The 18,316-nt window shown below is 30.7% G+C and overlaps 1 protein-coding gene across 3 annotated transcripts in view; it reads right to left on the bottom strand.

The window, feature by feature from the left end:
- The window catches only part of LOC118202576 (intraflagellar transport protein 74 homolog), a 102,481-nt gene that overhangs the window by 22,479 nt on the left and 61,686 nt on the right, over nucleotides 1-18,316 (bottom strand). For 2 of the 3 annotated variants that reach the window (XM_085816595.1, XM_085816596.1), the window contains exons 2-4: nucleotides 4,157-4,709; nucleotides 3,056-3,210; nucleotides 841-961 (exon numbers count right to left, since the gene is read on the bottom strand). In XM_085816595.1, the coding sequence (XP_085672721.1) occupies nucleotides 841-961; nucleotides 3,056-3,210; nucleotides 4,157-4,696 (816 nt within the window). In that variant the 5' untranslated portion in view covers nucleotides 4,697-4,709. Of the gene's footprint in view, nucleotides 1-840; nucleotides 962-3,055; nucleotides 3,211-4,156; nucleotides 4,710-11,688; nucleotides 11,877-18,316 lie in introns of those variants that run through there. The other variant, XM_035374745.2, reaches the window with a different exon arrangement.

Genomic DNA, 18,316 nt, shown 5'->3' with positions numbered 1-18,316 from the left:
ACAGGATCCATTCATTATATCAGGAGAAATAGCAGTTACAAAATCATATTTCCGGAGTAAATAAAAAATAATTACTAATAACTTTTTGTATGAAGTTTACTGCATCGTTACATTAAAGAAAAGCCCTCGATATTCTTTTGAGAGTCCTTTTATAGCCTCTGGAAAGGCGGAGCTTCCAAGAAATGACGTCAGCCTCGTCAGCCAATCCAGTTCGCTTTAAATATTTCCAGAACATTCTATAACTGTATGTGTAGAAAAGGCAGGAAAAACAACTTGACTACGGAGCTGTGGATTTAATTCCACGTACTTTCAAATAAGAGACCGTTGCCATTAAAAAATGAAAAGAACATACAGTTAGAATTTTAAGCGTATTCTTGACTATGGAATTTTATTATTACATATATATAATTTTTTGTAATATTTTATTTTATGTTCAATAGTGAAAAATTTATATAGAATTAGATAAAGCAACTTATTTGAGATATGATGAATAAGATGAATTTGATGAATCTGGGGATGTTAAAAAAGTGATGGATTAAGGGGGTGGGGTTTTATTCATCACAAAAGCATGTAAATAAAAATTGTTTTTCCTCACTTCTAGAATACCTACTTCTAGGACCCTGAATTTTGACTGCATCTTACGTATTGATATAACACTGTTATGCATACATAAAATGTGTAGTCGCAATAATGAACTTCACTCTTCTTTTTCTATGAAAAAGTTGTTCTGTAGTTATGTTAATAATAAATAAAAAATAATACAATATGAATTTAAATTATTAAATTTATTATTTATTATTGTCAATAAAAATTTTAATTAGAGTAAACTTAAATTACTACCTGAGACATTGAAAGCTCCTCTTCTAAAGACATCTTTTGAGAATTTAGTAAATCTAAATCTTGTTGAAATTTTTCTAATGCTCTTTGCAACTCATTATCAGTTTTCTTTAGTTCATTGTACCTAAATTACAACTAAATTGAATCAATGAACGAAAGGTATAATATTTAGTCTAAATATTTAACACTCAGACAATTTTCTATTTTTATGATAATTTGTTATTGAAATTAATTAACAATATCTTAAATTAATTTCTCCTACTTATCAAAGCTTAAGTTCATTCTTTTAAAATTTGAATTATACTACACAATTTTTCTCTTCTCAATGCCTCTTGTTTTAGACATTCAAATCTTTTCTTACTTAAATAATATTTTAAAGAAATTTCTCCACCCCCCTTTTTTGCATATATAAATGTATAGAAAATACATACATAAAAGCTTCTCATGTAATTAAATTTGCAATTAATTCCTTGAACATGAATTAATTTCTGACACTGCATTACAAACTATGAATCTTGAATTAACTAACTGTAGTGCAGAATAATGAAAACAGAAAGAAGCAACTAAAGAGAAGTACAAGCAGATATAGAATTTAGTTTGAAACAATGTTCAAAGCTTTCAACTAGGAACTTGAATTTTAGTAATTATAATTAAGCAAGTTCTTATGCAAACTAGAAGTTACTACTTGTAAAGGTTTAAAAACAAATATTAACACATTGACTGCCCAACACGAGATAACTTCTTATTAGCACTCTTCTTCAGAGTGCTCAATACGAGTTATTTTGACTTTTCACTTTTGCGCCGCTATGAGTTACTTACACGTTAAGCACTTGTTTTAGCTGTACCAAGGCAACAAGTCAAAGCATGTCTGTATGAATCAAAGCATAGAGGGCTTCTGCGAAGAGCTTTGTCTAACAAAAGCCGACTACAAGATAATTCGTAGGACCCTTTTTTCTATAAAAAAAAAATCCCGGTAAACTTTTTAATAATTGTTATGAATCATAATTAGTATTTTTAATAATATAATATGATTAAATCGATTTGCCTTCTCGGACCGGAATCCGAAAAGTGCCGTGGCAGTCAACATGTTAAACATATTTTATAAATACAACATTCAAGCAAAATATCCAGAAAACTGTCAAAATATATTTAATTAGCAAATTGTAAAATATCCATAATTTTTAACACTTCATTATTATAATATTTTCTATTCTTAATATGATGACATACATTAAATTATAATTTTTTCCAATTTTTATGCATACATATGGAAAAACTAAGCTCTACTTACACAGAACATCAATTATCTAGATTGCTTCTTCTCTGAAACCAAGTAGAATCATGTTTGTTGTTAATTTATTTATATAATATTTTAAAATACTTCTGTTGAATTAATTATTATAACAAATAATAAAACACATATTTTTAAGGAATTCCATATTACATCTTAATTTACTATTTTTCTAAAAAAAAAAAAAAAAAAAAAAAAAAAAAAGATTTTCTCTGAGAAAAACCTTGGTGTTATTTTAGTATGATGGAAACAAAAACAAAATTATTTGTTTAGTTTTGTGACCTATGCAAATAAAAACTCCATTTAATTATTTCATTTCAGGTGAAACAGATATGCATTGCATGTTCAGCCTGCTTAATTCTATTAAAACTCATTGTTATTTTTCTTATTTTGTTTAATTTTTAAGAAATCTGAAATAAAAATTAACTATTTTAAGATTAATAGAAAATGTGTTAACTGAAAAAATAAAACTATCACATTTATATTACAGTAAATGCATATTTGGCCCCGTAGAAAAAGATGATTTAACTTTTCAGATTTTTCATGTATTTAGATAACCTCAGGTCCCAGTTGGTCCAAATTATTTGGAGATCCACTAAAATTACCTCAAAATATAATCACTTGAAATATTTATATACAATATTTTACACATTCTTCATAAGCACTACTGCCTAAAAGTGACTGAGACAACTTCTTTAAAAGTTGAGACACTTTCAAAAGAACTGGGCACAACATTTGAGTTTCTACTAAGTGAATATCTAGAACTGAGCATCTAGCAAAACCATAGAATAATAATAACAAAATTTGTTTACATAGCTTGGCAAAGGATGTATTTCAAACAAGACATTTTTGCTAAACAAGATTAAATAACTTGTTTAACAATGAACAATGCAAGAAGAAATTCTTATAAACTACTTTTAAACTCACTTATTTCGTAACTCTGGTGACATCGTAGATGTAAGGTTCTCAGCTACATAACGTTCTTGAACAATTTCAGCTTCAAGCTGTGCCAGCTGTGCCTCCCTCTCTTGGCGCTGCTCAAAGAGTTTATCAATTGATTCAGCTTCCACTTCATTTTGAGCCTACCAGGATATATGTTATTCAGAAAATTAGTTACATGCTACTAAGGGTATGCAATGAATGGAAAAGTACAATAATTAAAATATTAATACTTCAATCAATTACTTATGTTTAGCTTGATGTTACACTAAAATTGGCAGAAAAGAAATTATGTTTACAATTTAAAAAAAAAAAAAAATAATTCGTATTCATTTAAATAAATTAAAATTTATATGAAAATTTGCCCAATACTAGAGATGAAACATTTTTTAACTATCTTATTTTATATCATAATGAGTTACCACTCTTCACTGATACTGTTGATCAAAATTACAATTTCACATATGATATTAACAGAATTTTTTCTGAATCCATAGCATAATAATGCCAACACAATTATGTAGATGAGCTGGTATTTGTCAAGGCAGTAACCTTCACAGTGGCAATATAGTATAAAGAAAAATGGCAGCATTTTTATGACGATCAGTACTTAACTTGGAAAGAGGGACCCTACTTATGTCAAGGCATCTCAAATATAAAAATAGCGATTTTATATTTATATAGCAACAAAGGAAAATCTTGCATACATAGTACAGCCCAACATTTTGAGGCAGGCATCTTAGTGGAGGTTGCTTTTTTGAATTTAAAATGCTGATAAAAATAATATCGATTAATTAGTGATCTGCATAATTTATGTACAGTACAAAGTCCAGAATTTGGATTCATTAGGAAGTTTTTAAAGATTCTGCATTTTAGATCATTAATTTAAATCTAGTCAGTTGAGATGCAGAAACTACAAAATTAAATGTGTGAAATGATTGTTGGTGAAATAAAGAAGAAATCTGCCTGTTTTTTTTTACTTTATGAACTCAGAAATCTCAATCTAACTTGAATGCCCTTCATAAAGAAATCATTAGAAACATTAGAACACTTTTACACTGTTTCTGTTAATATATAATTACTGTATACCTTTAATTCTCTGTATTCCAGCTGAACATCAGCCATTTCTGCATCAGTATTTAACTTGTCTACAAGCAAATTATAATCAGCAAGCTGACCTTGTAGATCTTTCAGTTCCAGAGCTTGTGCTTCAGCCCTTTTCTCATATGTAAGATATGTTGATTGCTCTTTAGTTAAAAGATCTAGTTCCTTTGTAATCCTGGCTATTTCTGCAGTTAATTCATTTATTTTACTACGAAGAAGGCCCATAAAATATGATTTATCTTGCACCTGCCTTCGAGGAGTTCGAACTCCAGTCCTGGGGGTAACAAGACCTTGCTGAGACATTGGGCGATCTACAACATTTATATGAGATAAAACACCAACACCTTGTGCAAGACCACTACGAGTTCCAGGACGATTATTTGATGCAGTGATCAATCTACTTGCTGTGCCAGGTATACCTGACCGGCTGGGAAGAGCCATGCTAGTGGGATGCCGAACTGATGATATAGGTCTCAATCCAGAGCCAGGTCTGTTGCCTGCTGAAGTTGGTGGTCTACCATCCATAATGTAATTTGCACTAAAAAGAATAAGTATTTATAGCAAAATGCAAAGTACACTGCACATAAAAAAGACTACCAAAAACAAATTTACAAACTTCTACACAACAATGATTATATTAGAACTGCATATTGAAACCAGCTGGGACATTCAAAATTTTTATGAACCAGTTCATTGTCTAAACAAGCAATAACATTAGTTACTATAAAAAATAAATTACCTAAATAAATATTACAATTCAGTTATAATAATGTATTTGTCAATATAAAAACATTTTAAGAACTAGTTATGCAAAACAGTACAAACCAGCTTAATCTTTAAGCTGAAGCCTTATTTTACTTTATTTTTCAATGTTAGGAAGAAATTTGGTACTCTCTTGTTATTAGGACCAGATTAAAAAAATTATGTATGTGTATGTGCATATAGGGGTATGCAGATACACATGTAGATAAATACATGCCAACATGAATATAAACACACATACATACATACATTTCTGAATCTGGTCCCAATAACAGAAAAGTATCAAAAATTCTTATTCAAAACCATCACATCACTCAGTATTTCATTACCAACATATTTACTGTTGATTCAAAAAATGAAAAAGAAGGTAAGAGAAATACGTAGTAAAAATATATCAAGTAAATGTTAAAGATATTTAAGTTAGATTCTGCAGTTGGAAATCTATAAAAATCTTACTAAACATTCAAAACTACGTTGACCGAGCGTAATTGTCAACTATGCCTACACTGAGCCTGGGAGCATCAAAACTGAACTATGGATAAGTGAAAGACTATTGCCTAGTCATATGAATCACAATTTCTCCTTCATCACGACGACTGTCGTGTCAGGATATGCCATCTTCCAGGCAAACAGTTGCTCCCCCCCCTGTACAGCAGGTCATACACAGCCTGGTAGTGGTGGTAGGAATCCTCCAGCAGGACAATGCCCCATGTCACATGGCTTGAACTGTGTTGGAGTAATTTGAGGAGAATAAGGATGAATTCCAATTAATGTCCTGGCCAACTAACTCACTGGATCTTAGCCTGATAGAACATATTTGGAATATCATGGAACAGCAGCTCAGAGCTCAAACACCACCATAATAGAATACCTCGACTTTGCATGACCACTATTTAGACCTTTGTTACAACCTGTCTCTAGTCATCTACCATGAACTTGTGGCACCTATACCACTAGGTTCTTAAAGCACATGCATACAAGCAGAAGCCCAAGAGAGTTGCAGCTGGTTTGCAGGCTAAAGGTCGCACAACCCATTACTAAATAGGTGGTCATAATTAAAATAGAATGTGTTATTCATTTTGTGAAAGTGAGTTGTTTCATTTCAATATTATTTACATTGCTAATTTGTTGCACTGTCATCAAAATGAAAAATCTGATGTCAGGGAAATTTGTGGCCAGCTAATGGAAAATGACCAAGTGCTACTCCTTTTGGTTTTGGCATCTTTGCTAAATCAAGAATTCCCTCCCTCCTCGAACTTGTTTTTCAGTTAGAAGGAATACTATTCAGCCATACTGTTGTTAGAATTTTCAGCAAACGTCATAATCTGCAGTTTTAAATTTGCCATATAAAAATTTCTTTCATATAAAAAAAATAAAATAGCACATTGCAACAAATGACAGGTACTAGCTTCATATATAGCGTTACCAGAGTTAAAACTATCGTCACTGGCATTTCACATTTTACTTTACAGCAATTTAATTGGAAAATATTCCACCCCTTTAACTGCTTGGCAACATTTTCGCCCTCATCATGATATGTTTGAATGCAACAGGACTTTTTTCTCATTTTTGCTTCTATACAAATTTTGAATTTTGGATAAATTTTTCAAGAAGAAATGCAGTCTCATTATACATAGATTGGCTTACATTCGGCAATATACAGTATTCCTTTTACTTTCATTTGCTTGCATTTAATTTTGAACAAGGAGGGAACAGAAAAGTTTTTACTTATAGCAATTTTTCTAGTGTCTTATATCAATTAAAGATATTTTTAATTTACAATTAGCAGAAAGATAATGAAGTTGAAAATGGTCATAATCAACAAAGCAGATAGTAGCATATGTTTTTCAGAGTATATGAAAAAATATCTCAACAAACAGTGACAAAAAAAATGGCAATATTATTTAAAAAAGGGGGGAGAAAGGACAAAAATAAGATTATTCAATATATAACATTATAGATTCTGTATAATTTTGTTTTATAAGCACAAAAATCCAGAGAAAGGCAAATGATTAACAATGATTGAATTTTACAACACATGAATCATTTTAGCTGGAATATCCATGGCATAATACTGTGAATAGATTTTATTGATTAATTAAGAAAGGATTTCATAAATCATAACTACATTGATAATTAAAGAAAGTTGAAACAGGAATAACTAAATCTCATGTTGTTAAATACTTTGTGTTGACTTGTTTTAAATTTCTGTTAAAGACTTTTGACTTTCTTAAAAACTTAACATCTAACATGAGGATTACCATATGTCTGTTTTTTGTATTGACAGTAGGGTTTATCTTGATGAATTATAGACCCCTGGGTTTTCTAGAGCCCTTACCTATACTAACTTTAGCATAAATAACAGTAAAATTGCCAAAATATAGGCCCTCATATTCGTGAGGTCTCTGATCAAACCTGATCTGATCTGTACCTTAAAAATGACACTGTAGGCTGCTTTTAAGTGGTTTGCTCATATCTGTACCACTTTTAAGAAATATCAGATTTTTAGCTTGATAACTTTGTTAAGACATTTATAATTAACTAAAGCATTAAATATATTATAATATCAATTCTGTTACTAAATGCTTTTTAAAGAATAGGTTATAAAAGTGAAAGATGAGATTATTAATTTACAGAAGAAGGGATGGGCACAACACTTTAGAAATACTTTCCCTGGGATGAAGGTATTTTAGAATAAAATCAGATAATTTTTAATGTTAGTAGGTAACTTCATAGTTTTAAATCAGCTACATATTTATAACAGACCTACTGAAGAATGTAGTCTACTTTTCAATAATCTGAGCACTTTTGTTGATTACATTTTATATTTTTATTTCTATGAATAAATTTTTCGTTTATTGCATTAACTTAAAAATCATAAAGTTCTCTTAACACCTAAATTATTTTTTCACAGTGTCCTGGATTATATTTTCTCAAATACCTATAAAGCTCCTAACTAGAATATTTATTTCATTTGTTAATCACTTGAACAATGGCAAAAAAATTTGCATTTTAACAGGAAAGATAGCAAACATTTTAATCCAGCTCACTACTCTAACTATTAAAAAGTATGAAAACAAGATTATGCTATGTTAAACAAGAAAAATAAATTTAGGGAAAATGAGAAAACAGGGTAAAACTACTGTTCATGCAAAGGTGTCATAAGAAATGTTTAAAAAAAAAAAAAAAAAAAAAAAAAACATGTGGGAATTGGATTCTTGTATTCTTGTTCACAACTTTGATCATACTGAGCAATTGCCTTTTTTGTCATTTTGTAGAAATGACTATAATTAAAGTGTATACAGATATTTTCCCATTTTTATAATGAGATCATAAAAATTAAAAGAATTTTTCAGCTGCACAGACAACGAGTATAAAAGTGTAAGGACATACCTATAATAATGTGAAGCCTTCTAATTGTTCTATAAAGGATTTTGGGGGCAAGCTGAATAAGAAAACACTTTTGGAAATCCATCAAACAAACTATTAGACTTACTTGTTGAAGGCATTATTCAAAAAAAAAAAAAAAAAAAAAAAAGTTTAATTTTTGAAGAAAAAAATACAGAAGTAGTTTTGAAGCAGCACATGAATGGATTTCTATAAACTCATGAAAAAATTCGCACAACATTTGAAATAGAAAGATTATTTCAGAAGAATAGTTATGATTCAATTAAAGTGAATAAATACTTTTCATAAATTTTCTTGAACCCTGCTTTCAAGAAAAATGGTAATTCTAATAGCCTCTTTTTGGTTAAATGATAATGATAACATAAATAAATGATTTATACATATTTTATTCATTACTTATATAGAGTTACCATATTTTACAACAGTGAGCATTCAGGGCATACAACCTGCTGGAATCAAGTTAAGAAAAATTGCTTATGTATTGATACATGTAAAGTATGTGTAAAAATACAAGTGTTTCTATATTGATGCAATGTTATATTTTAGAATCTACTTATGACTCTCTAAAATTAAAAAAATTAAATAATTTTTTTTCGCTAGATAATATTTTCATTGCAACTTTTTCTAGATTTTCTATGTTCATAAAATGAATCACTATATGAATAGTTAGATTTTAATTTCAAGTTTAAAAGTTTTCTGTACTGTTCACATTTGTAGTTGAGCTATTTCTAGAGACCAAATGTTGTTTATATCTTAAAATATCCTTTCTGCTGCAGCTGATACATTTAATAATGACTCAGATTATTCAACAGACAGTCAGTCTCATTAAAAAAATCTCAAATACAATTCAAGACATAATTGCAAATCTTGGACATCTGGCAACGCTATATTTATGCAATGCACTGTAATTTTATAATAAAGTAAGCTATACAGAAGGAAATATCATTAATAAAGTCACAAAAAGATAAAGAGAAAATACACAGGACATTCACACATTTTTAGAACAGTTTTGGGGTTACTATAATTAATGTTTAAAATGTAATTAGTATTTTTTAAATATTCCAACAGCCTTTTTTCTGGACATTTTATATGTCTGCATTGTGATTTCCATGATACAATGGACTGAGTTCTGTCAGCTGTGGTGCCTTTATGCTTAAAAAGAGCAAATTTTCAAATGACCAGACACACAATAGCTCATAGGTGAAATGTCACAGAGCTTTGCAAGAATCTGTTGAAAAAATATATATGTAATACCTGTATGAATCTTTATTTTTTTAAGGAATGCAGTGGTACTTTTTGAAGCATAACTTGCTGCTTTGTCTTGATGAAGTTTCACTCTTTGAAAGTCATTGGGATAAAGAAATAGATAAATATCAGAACTTTCTCTTGATATATGTTGAGTTGAGTATTGAGTCCCCCCCCCACTCTTCTTATTTCTTATTTCCCATTGTAAGAGAAACCTGCAACATTCCTAAACCTTTTACTGAAACTTTCTTTGCTTTGAAAGAGCCAGGTTTGCACATTATTTTTTCCTCTTCATTTTCAGCAATTAATATATCTTTTTTGTTACAGTCAATTAGGTAAACCAATGCTTCATTAAGAATCACAGTGTAATTCCATTTATCTCATACTACTAAACTGATTTCATAGAGGGTTCTACAAATTGTTCTGAAATGAGTCAAATGCCTTAGCAAAACCTGGGTAACATGTTTTTTAGCTTTTTTGAATTGTAAATCTTAGTTTATTATTTTATTTATTGTTACTGCAAATGGATTTAAAGACTTCGCAGTTGACTTTAGCACTGGCAGATTTTTCTCTTGTTAGCAACAAATTAACATTAGAAATATTGGAAATTGTGCATACTTTTTTCTGATATTTGCTAGGAGTCTTCTTTCCATGCAGATGTAAAGACTGACAATTTTTTATTTTCTGATTCATAATAGTGCTTATTTTGCATTCAGAAATTTCAATACCATGCATTTATTTCACAATTTTGAATCATGGAATAGGAATATTTCTCTTCAGGAAGCCTCAAAAGATACTATTCAATCTATAGCTTGTTTACATGTGATATTTCCAAAAAAGAATAAATCCACAAGTAGCAGACGATATTTCTCATTTAAAATAATAAGTTTTTGCCAGGAAGTTTTATTCCAAAACTTTTTTTAAATTCTTTAACAAAATCGTTCTAAAAATGTGTAAACAATCCTCTATAAACCTAAAAAATAGCAATTTTTTTAATACTTCAGTTCTTTGTTTGAAAGACATCAATATTTTGTGAACCAAGCCAACATAAATTTAAGTATATATGATTTGATCACAATTCTTATGACAAGAAATTATATTTTTTCTGTCGTATATGGGAAATACTTCAAATATTACTGATATCTGATATAACCAATAAAAAATTTTATAACACATTTGAGCACAATATTCTATAATAGTAAATAATAAAAGTAGCTAACACTTGAATGCACAAGTGTTAGCTACTTTTATTATTTACTAAATATGTATGCTCACAACATACTCAGTTTTTTTTAAAAAATATTTTTACGTTATTGGTTTTGTGTTTGAGTTTTTATCAAACAGTTATAAATTGCAATTTCAATAATTATGTGGAAAAGCAGTGATATGGAGCTATACAATTCAAATTCACACAGTTTAAGAATCAGCTGCATTAATTCATCTCATAATCAGTATTTCTAGAATAATTTATTATTACTCTATACTCAGTAATATGCAAGATAAGTTGCACCAAAGGTAAAAGCTCATCCTTAGAAGCTATTATATAATTTGTAGACTCTCCAAAATAAAATAGAAAAATTAATAAAGAGCAGTTTACAACAATTCCAGGAGAACTTACAACTAATTAATTAAGGCTGCTTAGAATAAGCAATTATCATCACAAAAAATGTGGCCCGATTCCACAAATTTGATCTTTTCTCAGCTGTTATGTCAATTGAAATTTAACTGCTGCATGAACAAATAGCAGTTTTATAAGCTGTAGATAATTTTATAGCTATGAAAATATAATATGACTAGCATAAACTGCTGAATTTGTACGATAAGTAAACGAAATTTTGTATAGAAATGCAAAGGAAGTAATTTGAAATATTTTAATTGTGAAAATGCATTCTGTTTGAATTAGGGCAAGGGTATACCGCTGTTTCTTTTGAAACTGAAAAGTATAAAGAAAATGGGAATTTCTAACGCTCAGATAAATTATATCTGGTTTCTTGCAACATTGTAACACACATGGGTAAATTTCTCTCATTTTCAGCATTTTTCAATATAGCTGTATTTATGATGTAAAATTTTAAATAAAGATGCTTAATTTAAGTTCTTACCTCACGATCGTGTGGTAATAGTTAACCAGTAGTAACGTTATATATGGTTTTACATATAAAGTATTCCTACACTTTCTACATTTTTCGCATGTCGTTTGTCGCGATTAGTTGCATATGGTTACTATGGTAACAGATAACGCAAATATTATACACTGAAAGAACCATGGAGGAAGGAGTGGCTAAAAATCGGTCACCAGATGGAGCATTTTTTGTTTACATTCAGAAGCCCGCTTGACAGCGCTCTGATAGTATTTCGACACACAGTTCCATACAAATCGAAAAACGGGACACTTCTGCATAAAAGAAAAATGCCTAGTGTGATGGATAATAGCAATTTGTACAGTTTAGTGACATTTACGCAAAAATCACATCTTGGTTATTTTTCGTTAACTAACAACAGCGATTTTGATTATGAATTTGTTTTATAAAATTCTAAGCTGCTAAACTACAAAAACGTAGATTTTAGCAAAAATGTTGTGCTTAAAGAATGAAAAATACCTCATCGTACCTTTAAAATTGTATACATCTTTCGATACCCTTGATACAGTATTCGCTACTTTTATTTTATGTTCCAAACGCCAAAATGTTTTAAATAAAATATTTTTTTTCACATCCACATATTATTGTAACATATACTTTTCTAAAATTAGTGTAAATTACTTTACTCGAAAAATACAGTGAATGCACAGAAATTAAAGATTTCCTCATGCCGGAAATGAAAAATATGAAATATGTATGGGTATTTATGCATGTGCTTCCAAAAAGCATGTATCTGCCTTTAACAAAATACGTAAATATTTATTATATTATTTATAAATGTATTTGAAATGAAGGATTTATTCATTCATAAACAACTGTGAAAGTTACTGTGAAGAAATTTAATTATTAAATGTATCGAAATTTATAATGATTATAAATATTATCTAAATATATAATAATCTTAACACTGAATTGTAAACATAAATTGACATCCTGTTGACAAATACGTTATAAAACTATTTAAGCAAGAATTGTTCGTACTGGAAAGCAATCTGTTAAAAGTATTGTAAAGCGATTTCTATGAGATGCATATTTAAAAAAGTAATAAAGAAGATTTTTTTTTTTGAATATGTATTGTTGAAATTAAGGGTAAAAAAATCTAGTAAGTATAATTAAAAGAATTATTCCCCTTACATTTTATAATAAGTCAGTTACAAGTTTTAAATAATATTTAAAAAATAATCCTTACTTTATTCCCTTTCAGAAATATTCAGAGAAAGTTTAGTACTATTTTACAATATAATTTAAAAATATAGCATTTAATTCCGTTCAGAATGAAGTGTTGTTTAAAAATGTATTCTTTTCATATACTTAGGACTCTGAAGTATTGTAGAAAAGGAAAATATATACATTTATATGCATATTTACGATGTAATTACAAAATATTTACATCCGATCGTGTCAAAACCCATTGAACTCAATGGTAAATTACCCAATGTTTTGGTCTCCAAAGAAGGGATTGCCAGTGCTTCAAAGCAGGGTATGGGTAAACCTAAGGCTCCTATATAGAGGAGCCTTAGGTAAACCGGTTTAGAGCCACTCCATCTAACTTCCTACCTCCGTGGAAAGAACTAAGGGGAAGGTGTAATTCTTCCTCCACCGCAGGAGCTGAAGCGTTTCTGATCTTCCCTGTTGAAGCACTGTTCTGTTTTTACCAGTTTTACAATCAAAGGAGGAGTGGCATTTGGTTTACATTCTGTGCGCGTTGCGTTACTTTTAAAACGTTGTACTTTACGATATTTTCCTCCTTTTATAATAATCTTCGATAGTTAAAATTGTGCCTCAAAAGGCTGTTCAGCTTTATTACTCAGATCTTGCGAAAATTAATTCGAGTGCTTCATCTACTGATTTGTAGTTGGATTAACCAGGTTGGAAATTAACTGGGCGAAAGTTGTGTATCTTGGAATGATGAAAAAATTATTAACACTCAAGAATAAAGCAAATTGTCCAGAAACAGCAACAAAGCTTACAGACATTAACCAAACCCCAACAATGTTGATAAAAACTAAAATAATTGTAACAAGCTAAGAAACAAGCCTAAGTTCTTTTCGTAACTCACCAAAATTTTGTGCTACCTTGCATTTCCATATACTATGTAGTTCTCTTGCAGCAAATTATGCCACCAGCTGTAACGGTTTCCCAGATGCTTTCATTCATTTGCATTTTCACCCTCGGCTCGGTTTCACACTCATCGTTAATTCAAGACCAAAAATTTTGTATCTTAATTGACCTTCTAAGTATTACAAGTCCTTAAAGTTCGACTAATGTTTTATCTTATGTTGTACATAATTAAGAATTACTCAACAGTTCGATTAGGGGTAGGGCCTTCGGTTCAGATGCCCTGACCGACCATGAATTTCAGCAGAATGCCAGCCATGGTTGGGTTTGAAACGGTCGAACTATATCACTTACTAAATTTTAGCGAAAGGACTTTTTTTAACACGTATATTATTTCTCATTATTTTTAAAACCTGATTCTTTTGAAAAAGTTATTCGAAACGTTTTTGTTAAACAAAATTGTTTATTCAAAAAGTTCTGAAAATGAACTTACATAATCATGCACACACTTAAAAAAAAACTACACTCAAAGAGGATTCGCTTTTCCAGAGCATCTGGGATAAAATTATTTAAAAACAGCATATGTTTAGAATTTTTGATACACAGTCTTGAGTGTTGGAGATAAAAATATTTTATTCTGTTCAGTGTATTGCCACTACTCGCTTTGAAATCGTTCAGTTCCTTAACTAAAAATTCGTTAACCCCCCGGAAAAAAAAGATAATAAAACAAATTCAAAATTCAGGCTTCCAGGTGCTCATGTTCGGGTGGAGGACTACGTTATTTAAAATTTAATCGCTCTTGGTATGGTTGTTTTTTCACAATGCGAGAAACATACACTCATGCAGATTCTTCATTACTTAATTTCTTTAAATATAATAAAGGGCCATAATATTTGGTGAACACAATTTGAAAAGTGATACAGTCGTTTATGGTGATTAGACGCAAAATGCCATTTGGAGACACGGCCTTTCTGAGCTTACGTCTCTTTGGTCTAAAAAAAGATGATGCGTGAGTACAGGTTCGTAATAGATTGACTGCCCACAGAATTGATCATAGCGTAACAAAATTTATTTTATCAAAAGAAAAACGTCACAGTTCTGGAACTGTTCCCCAAAATATTCGCACAGCTCTTCGCAGTGTTGCAGAGTACAGTCAATTGTTACACTTCAAACTACTAAGAACATTAAACACAACGCATTGCAAAGCGCATCTAACGAGCGATGCTAACCCCGAGATATCTCAGTACGCCTGACTCCCACTGAACTAACAACTGACAGCTGATGCTCTTCTCCGTCTTATATGGGTTTCGTCCGGCCGCTGAGATATTTCTAGTGCTTTCTGCGTCTCGAAATTACTGGAAGGCATATGAGGGCTGAATACAGTTACAATTACGGTTATTCAGTTACAATATCCATTACAGTTATAATTTGACCAGATCCAAAATGCCTCCAAATGGAGGCCAAGTTAGGCGAATTGTGGCGTTTTATCGCCAAATTTGACGACAAAAATCAGTTGCCAAATGCATCGCCAACTTGGTGATATCTCGCCAGTTTAACGAGATAGATATTTCCTTTAATGTATAAATAGGCTTGTCCCTGTTTTCTCATTTTTCCAGCAGAGCATCGCCTCTTTACACTTTCATGTTACATTACAAAGAAAAAATACACTTTCACTAATAATTTCACCAAAATTATCTCTCTATGCACAAAATTCGTAACAATACTCCCCTTTTTAAAGGGCGACTGGGAATTAGGTGACCAAGTCTCCAAATCCTGGTAGTGACGAACTGTCGTCCTCCTCCCTTTAGTTCGGGTGCCACTGCAGAGTCATTAGGCTTTTTTATGCGGGAGACGTAAAATATGATCAATGTTCTCGCCGGGACTCGAACCTAAGATCTCTAGAATACGCGCCGAGTGTTCTAACGTTACACCACGAAGACATTATGGAAGGAGTGAGAAAGTACCTTATACAGTTATATTACAAATGCTACATATGCTAAGTCAACATTTTAACAAAATTTCCTGATCATTCATGCTTGAAATCTCAGGAAACAAAAGTTATAGGATTTACATTCATTCTACAAATATAGAAACTGGTTTCTACATAGACAAAATATGGCACTTTTCCGTTTTGCCGGCGCAAGCGATAAAGTCGCCAATAATGGCACAACCGATGCCAAACGGAATATTCTCGCTGGTAACCTTTTACGCCTTATTCAGATAGTTCAGTTTTATGTCTAAGGCCATTTTCGGCAATTAAATCAATTAGGATGCAATCACAGCGCTTACCCGAAGCCGAAAATATAGAAAAGGTAAAGTTAAGGGTTAAATTCATCAATTCTAATGAGAATGCATTAGCGAAGTAAAGCCCTGCAGTTTTACATAATTTCTGAGTAAGCTATTCGTACGAATTGAAGTATTTCTTGCATTTAAACTTGTGTTCCAAATTAAGATTTAACTTGAAATTAATGTAGATAATTACTGAGAGCATTATATTTTTGTAGAGTAGTATACGTGAGATGAGATCGCTTGGGGTCACGTGATATGAACCGGCGAAACAGGATGTTGAACCATGAAAGCATAGTAAATTCTTAAATTAATGTCTTTTTATAAATTTATTGTCTTTATTTATTGGCTTTTTATAAAATTTTAAGCGATAATTAAATGTTTATGCCTTCAAAAAAAGAATTCTTAGGACTAACATTTTTTTAATATTTTTTGTGTGTATAATGTATGTTGTCGCCAATAAAGTCTGCTTGGCGAGATTTGCGCCGGCGAAACGGAAAAGTACCCAAAATACTTTTTTTAAACCAAAATGTTATAGACTTAAAAACGTAAATTTATCTTTAAGATTTAAAGGCTTTCAAATAATTTGACTTAGTATTTAGTCATTTAATAGTGGCTGAAAGACAACAAAAAACCAAATTATCTGATATTTAATGCAAAACAAAAGAAGGGTTATTAAAAAACCAAAATAAAAATAGTAATATTGAGTAAGTATTGTTATAGTTTATCAACGAAGCAAATATATCTGTTATTTCTCAGGCTACAGACTCAGGCATATATTCGTCAGATGATTCTATGTTCATTTTACACCCAGGACATAAATGTTTAAAAAGAGATCTTTTGCTCCATTTCTTCCTTTTCTTTTTTAAATTTTCTTTCACATTCGAAGGCAGGACTGCTGAAGATACCTCTGATTGTTTTATTTCTGTATCATTTTCGATATTTACAGCTGTAGCACGTACATTGTTTTTTATTCCTATATCATTACCAGAGACACTGGTTTTATTGGAGACAATACGCAATGTGTTTTCGTTTGTTTCGTCTCTAACAAGCATACTACTGCTTTCCATAGCGGAAGAAGTTTGAGATTCTTTCTTACTCACAAAAATGGATGTGGTAAATCTCTTTTCCATGTTGTCATTCAGTTCATTGTCAACTGGTAGAATATTTGAATGATTTACCGTCTGCTCAGTGTGTTTTAAAAATGTTTGGTTGTCGGAATTTTCTCTTCTGCTATTCTCATCAGCTGTTATAACTTCATTTACTAGCAAATTATCACTATCAGATTTAATATTGTTCCGAAATATGTTATTGATTGAATCAGTAACATTATTGACACTTTGAAATAATGACTTTCGATAACATGTCGAGTCTGAGCCAGACTGAAATTGTGATTCTATTAATGTATGAAGCCGTTTATTTTCAGAAATGTGTTTTACTTCTGTTTTCTTGCAGAAATCTTGAAAATTTTGCTCACGTTTTTTATGTAAGTCCGACCATAGTTCTGATACGTTAGATTCGCTAAGTTTGCAAGCACTGAATGGTAAAACTAACTTTTGATTATCTTTTTTTATTTGAAAATTATTATCATATGGCAAATGGACTTCCCACTCATAAGACTCCTTTTCGACTTCAACGGTATCATTTCCTTTATGCTGGAGACATTTGCTGTCGAATATAGATACACATTTGTTCTCAACCTTTTTATTAAATGGGAATTTAAGAGAATTAGCTTTATGTTTTGCATTTGGGATAATGGCAACGTTATTTCTTTCACTAAATTGGAAATATTTGAAAGAAGATTCAAAAGATGCACTGTTTTTCTGAGAACTAATTAAATTTGAATGAGAAAGTAACGATGAATTTATCTCTGAATCTGAATTGCTTTTTTTCAATTCCAAAAGTATATCTCTATCTTCAAAATCAAATTCCTTTTCTGCTTTCGAGTTGTTCAGCTCTTGATCTGAGCAACTCTTGGCAGCTGAAGTTCGTTTTGAAGGAACCTCTTTCTTATTGTTTATTTCCTTTCCATTCTTCGAGCATTCTTCGATGTCAGTTACAGCAGTTACATCAGATGAGGTCATACATTTATTAACATTTTCTAATGAAGGCTTCACATTCAAAGATACCTTTTCAATAATTTTTCCGGCAATCAACAGTTGTTTTTCCCTTTTTGGAATATCTGAATGAGAACGAGAAATATTTGATTCCGATGAACTAACAGCTTGCTTTTGATCATGCAGTG

This window comes from Stegodyphus dumicola, chromosome 5, assembly GCF_044657685.1.
Source record: "Stegodyphus dumicola isolate Sdum_Otavi_A_Nest chromosome 5, ASM4465768v1".
Taxonomy (NCBI): Eukaryota; Metazoa; Arthropoda; class Arachnida; order Araneae; family Eresidae; genus Stegodyphus; species Stegodyphus dumicola.
This window is presented reverse-complemented; position numbering and strand designations above follow the sequence as displayed.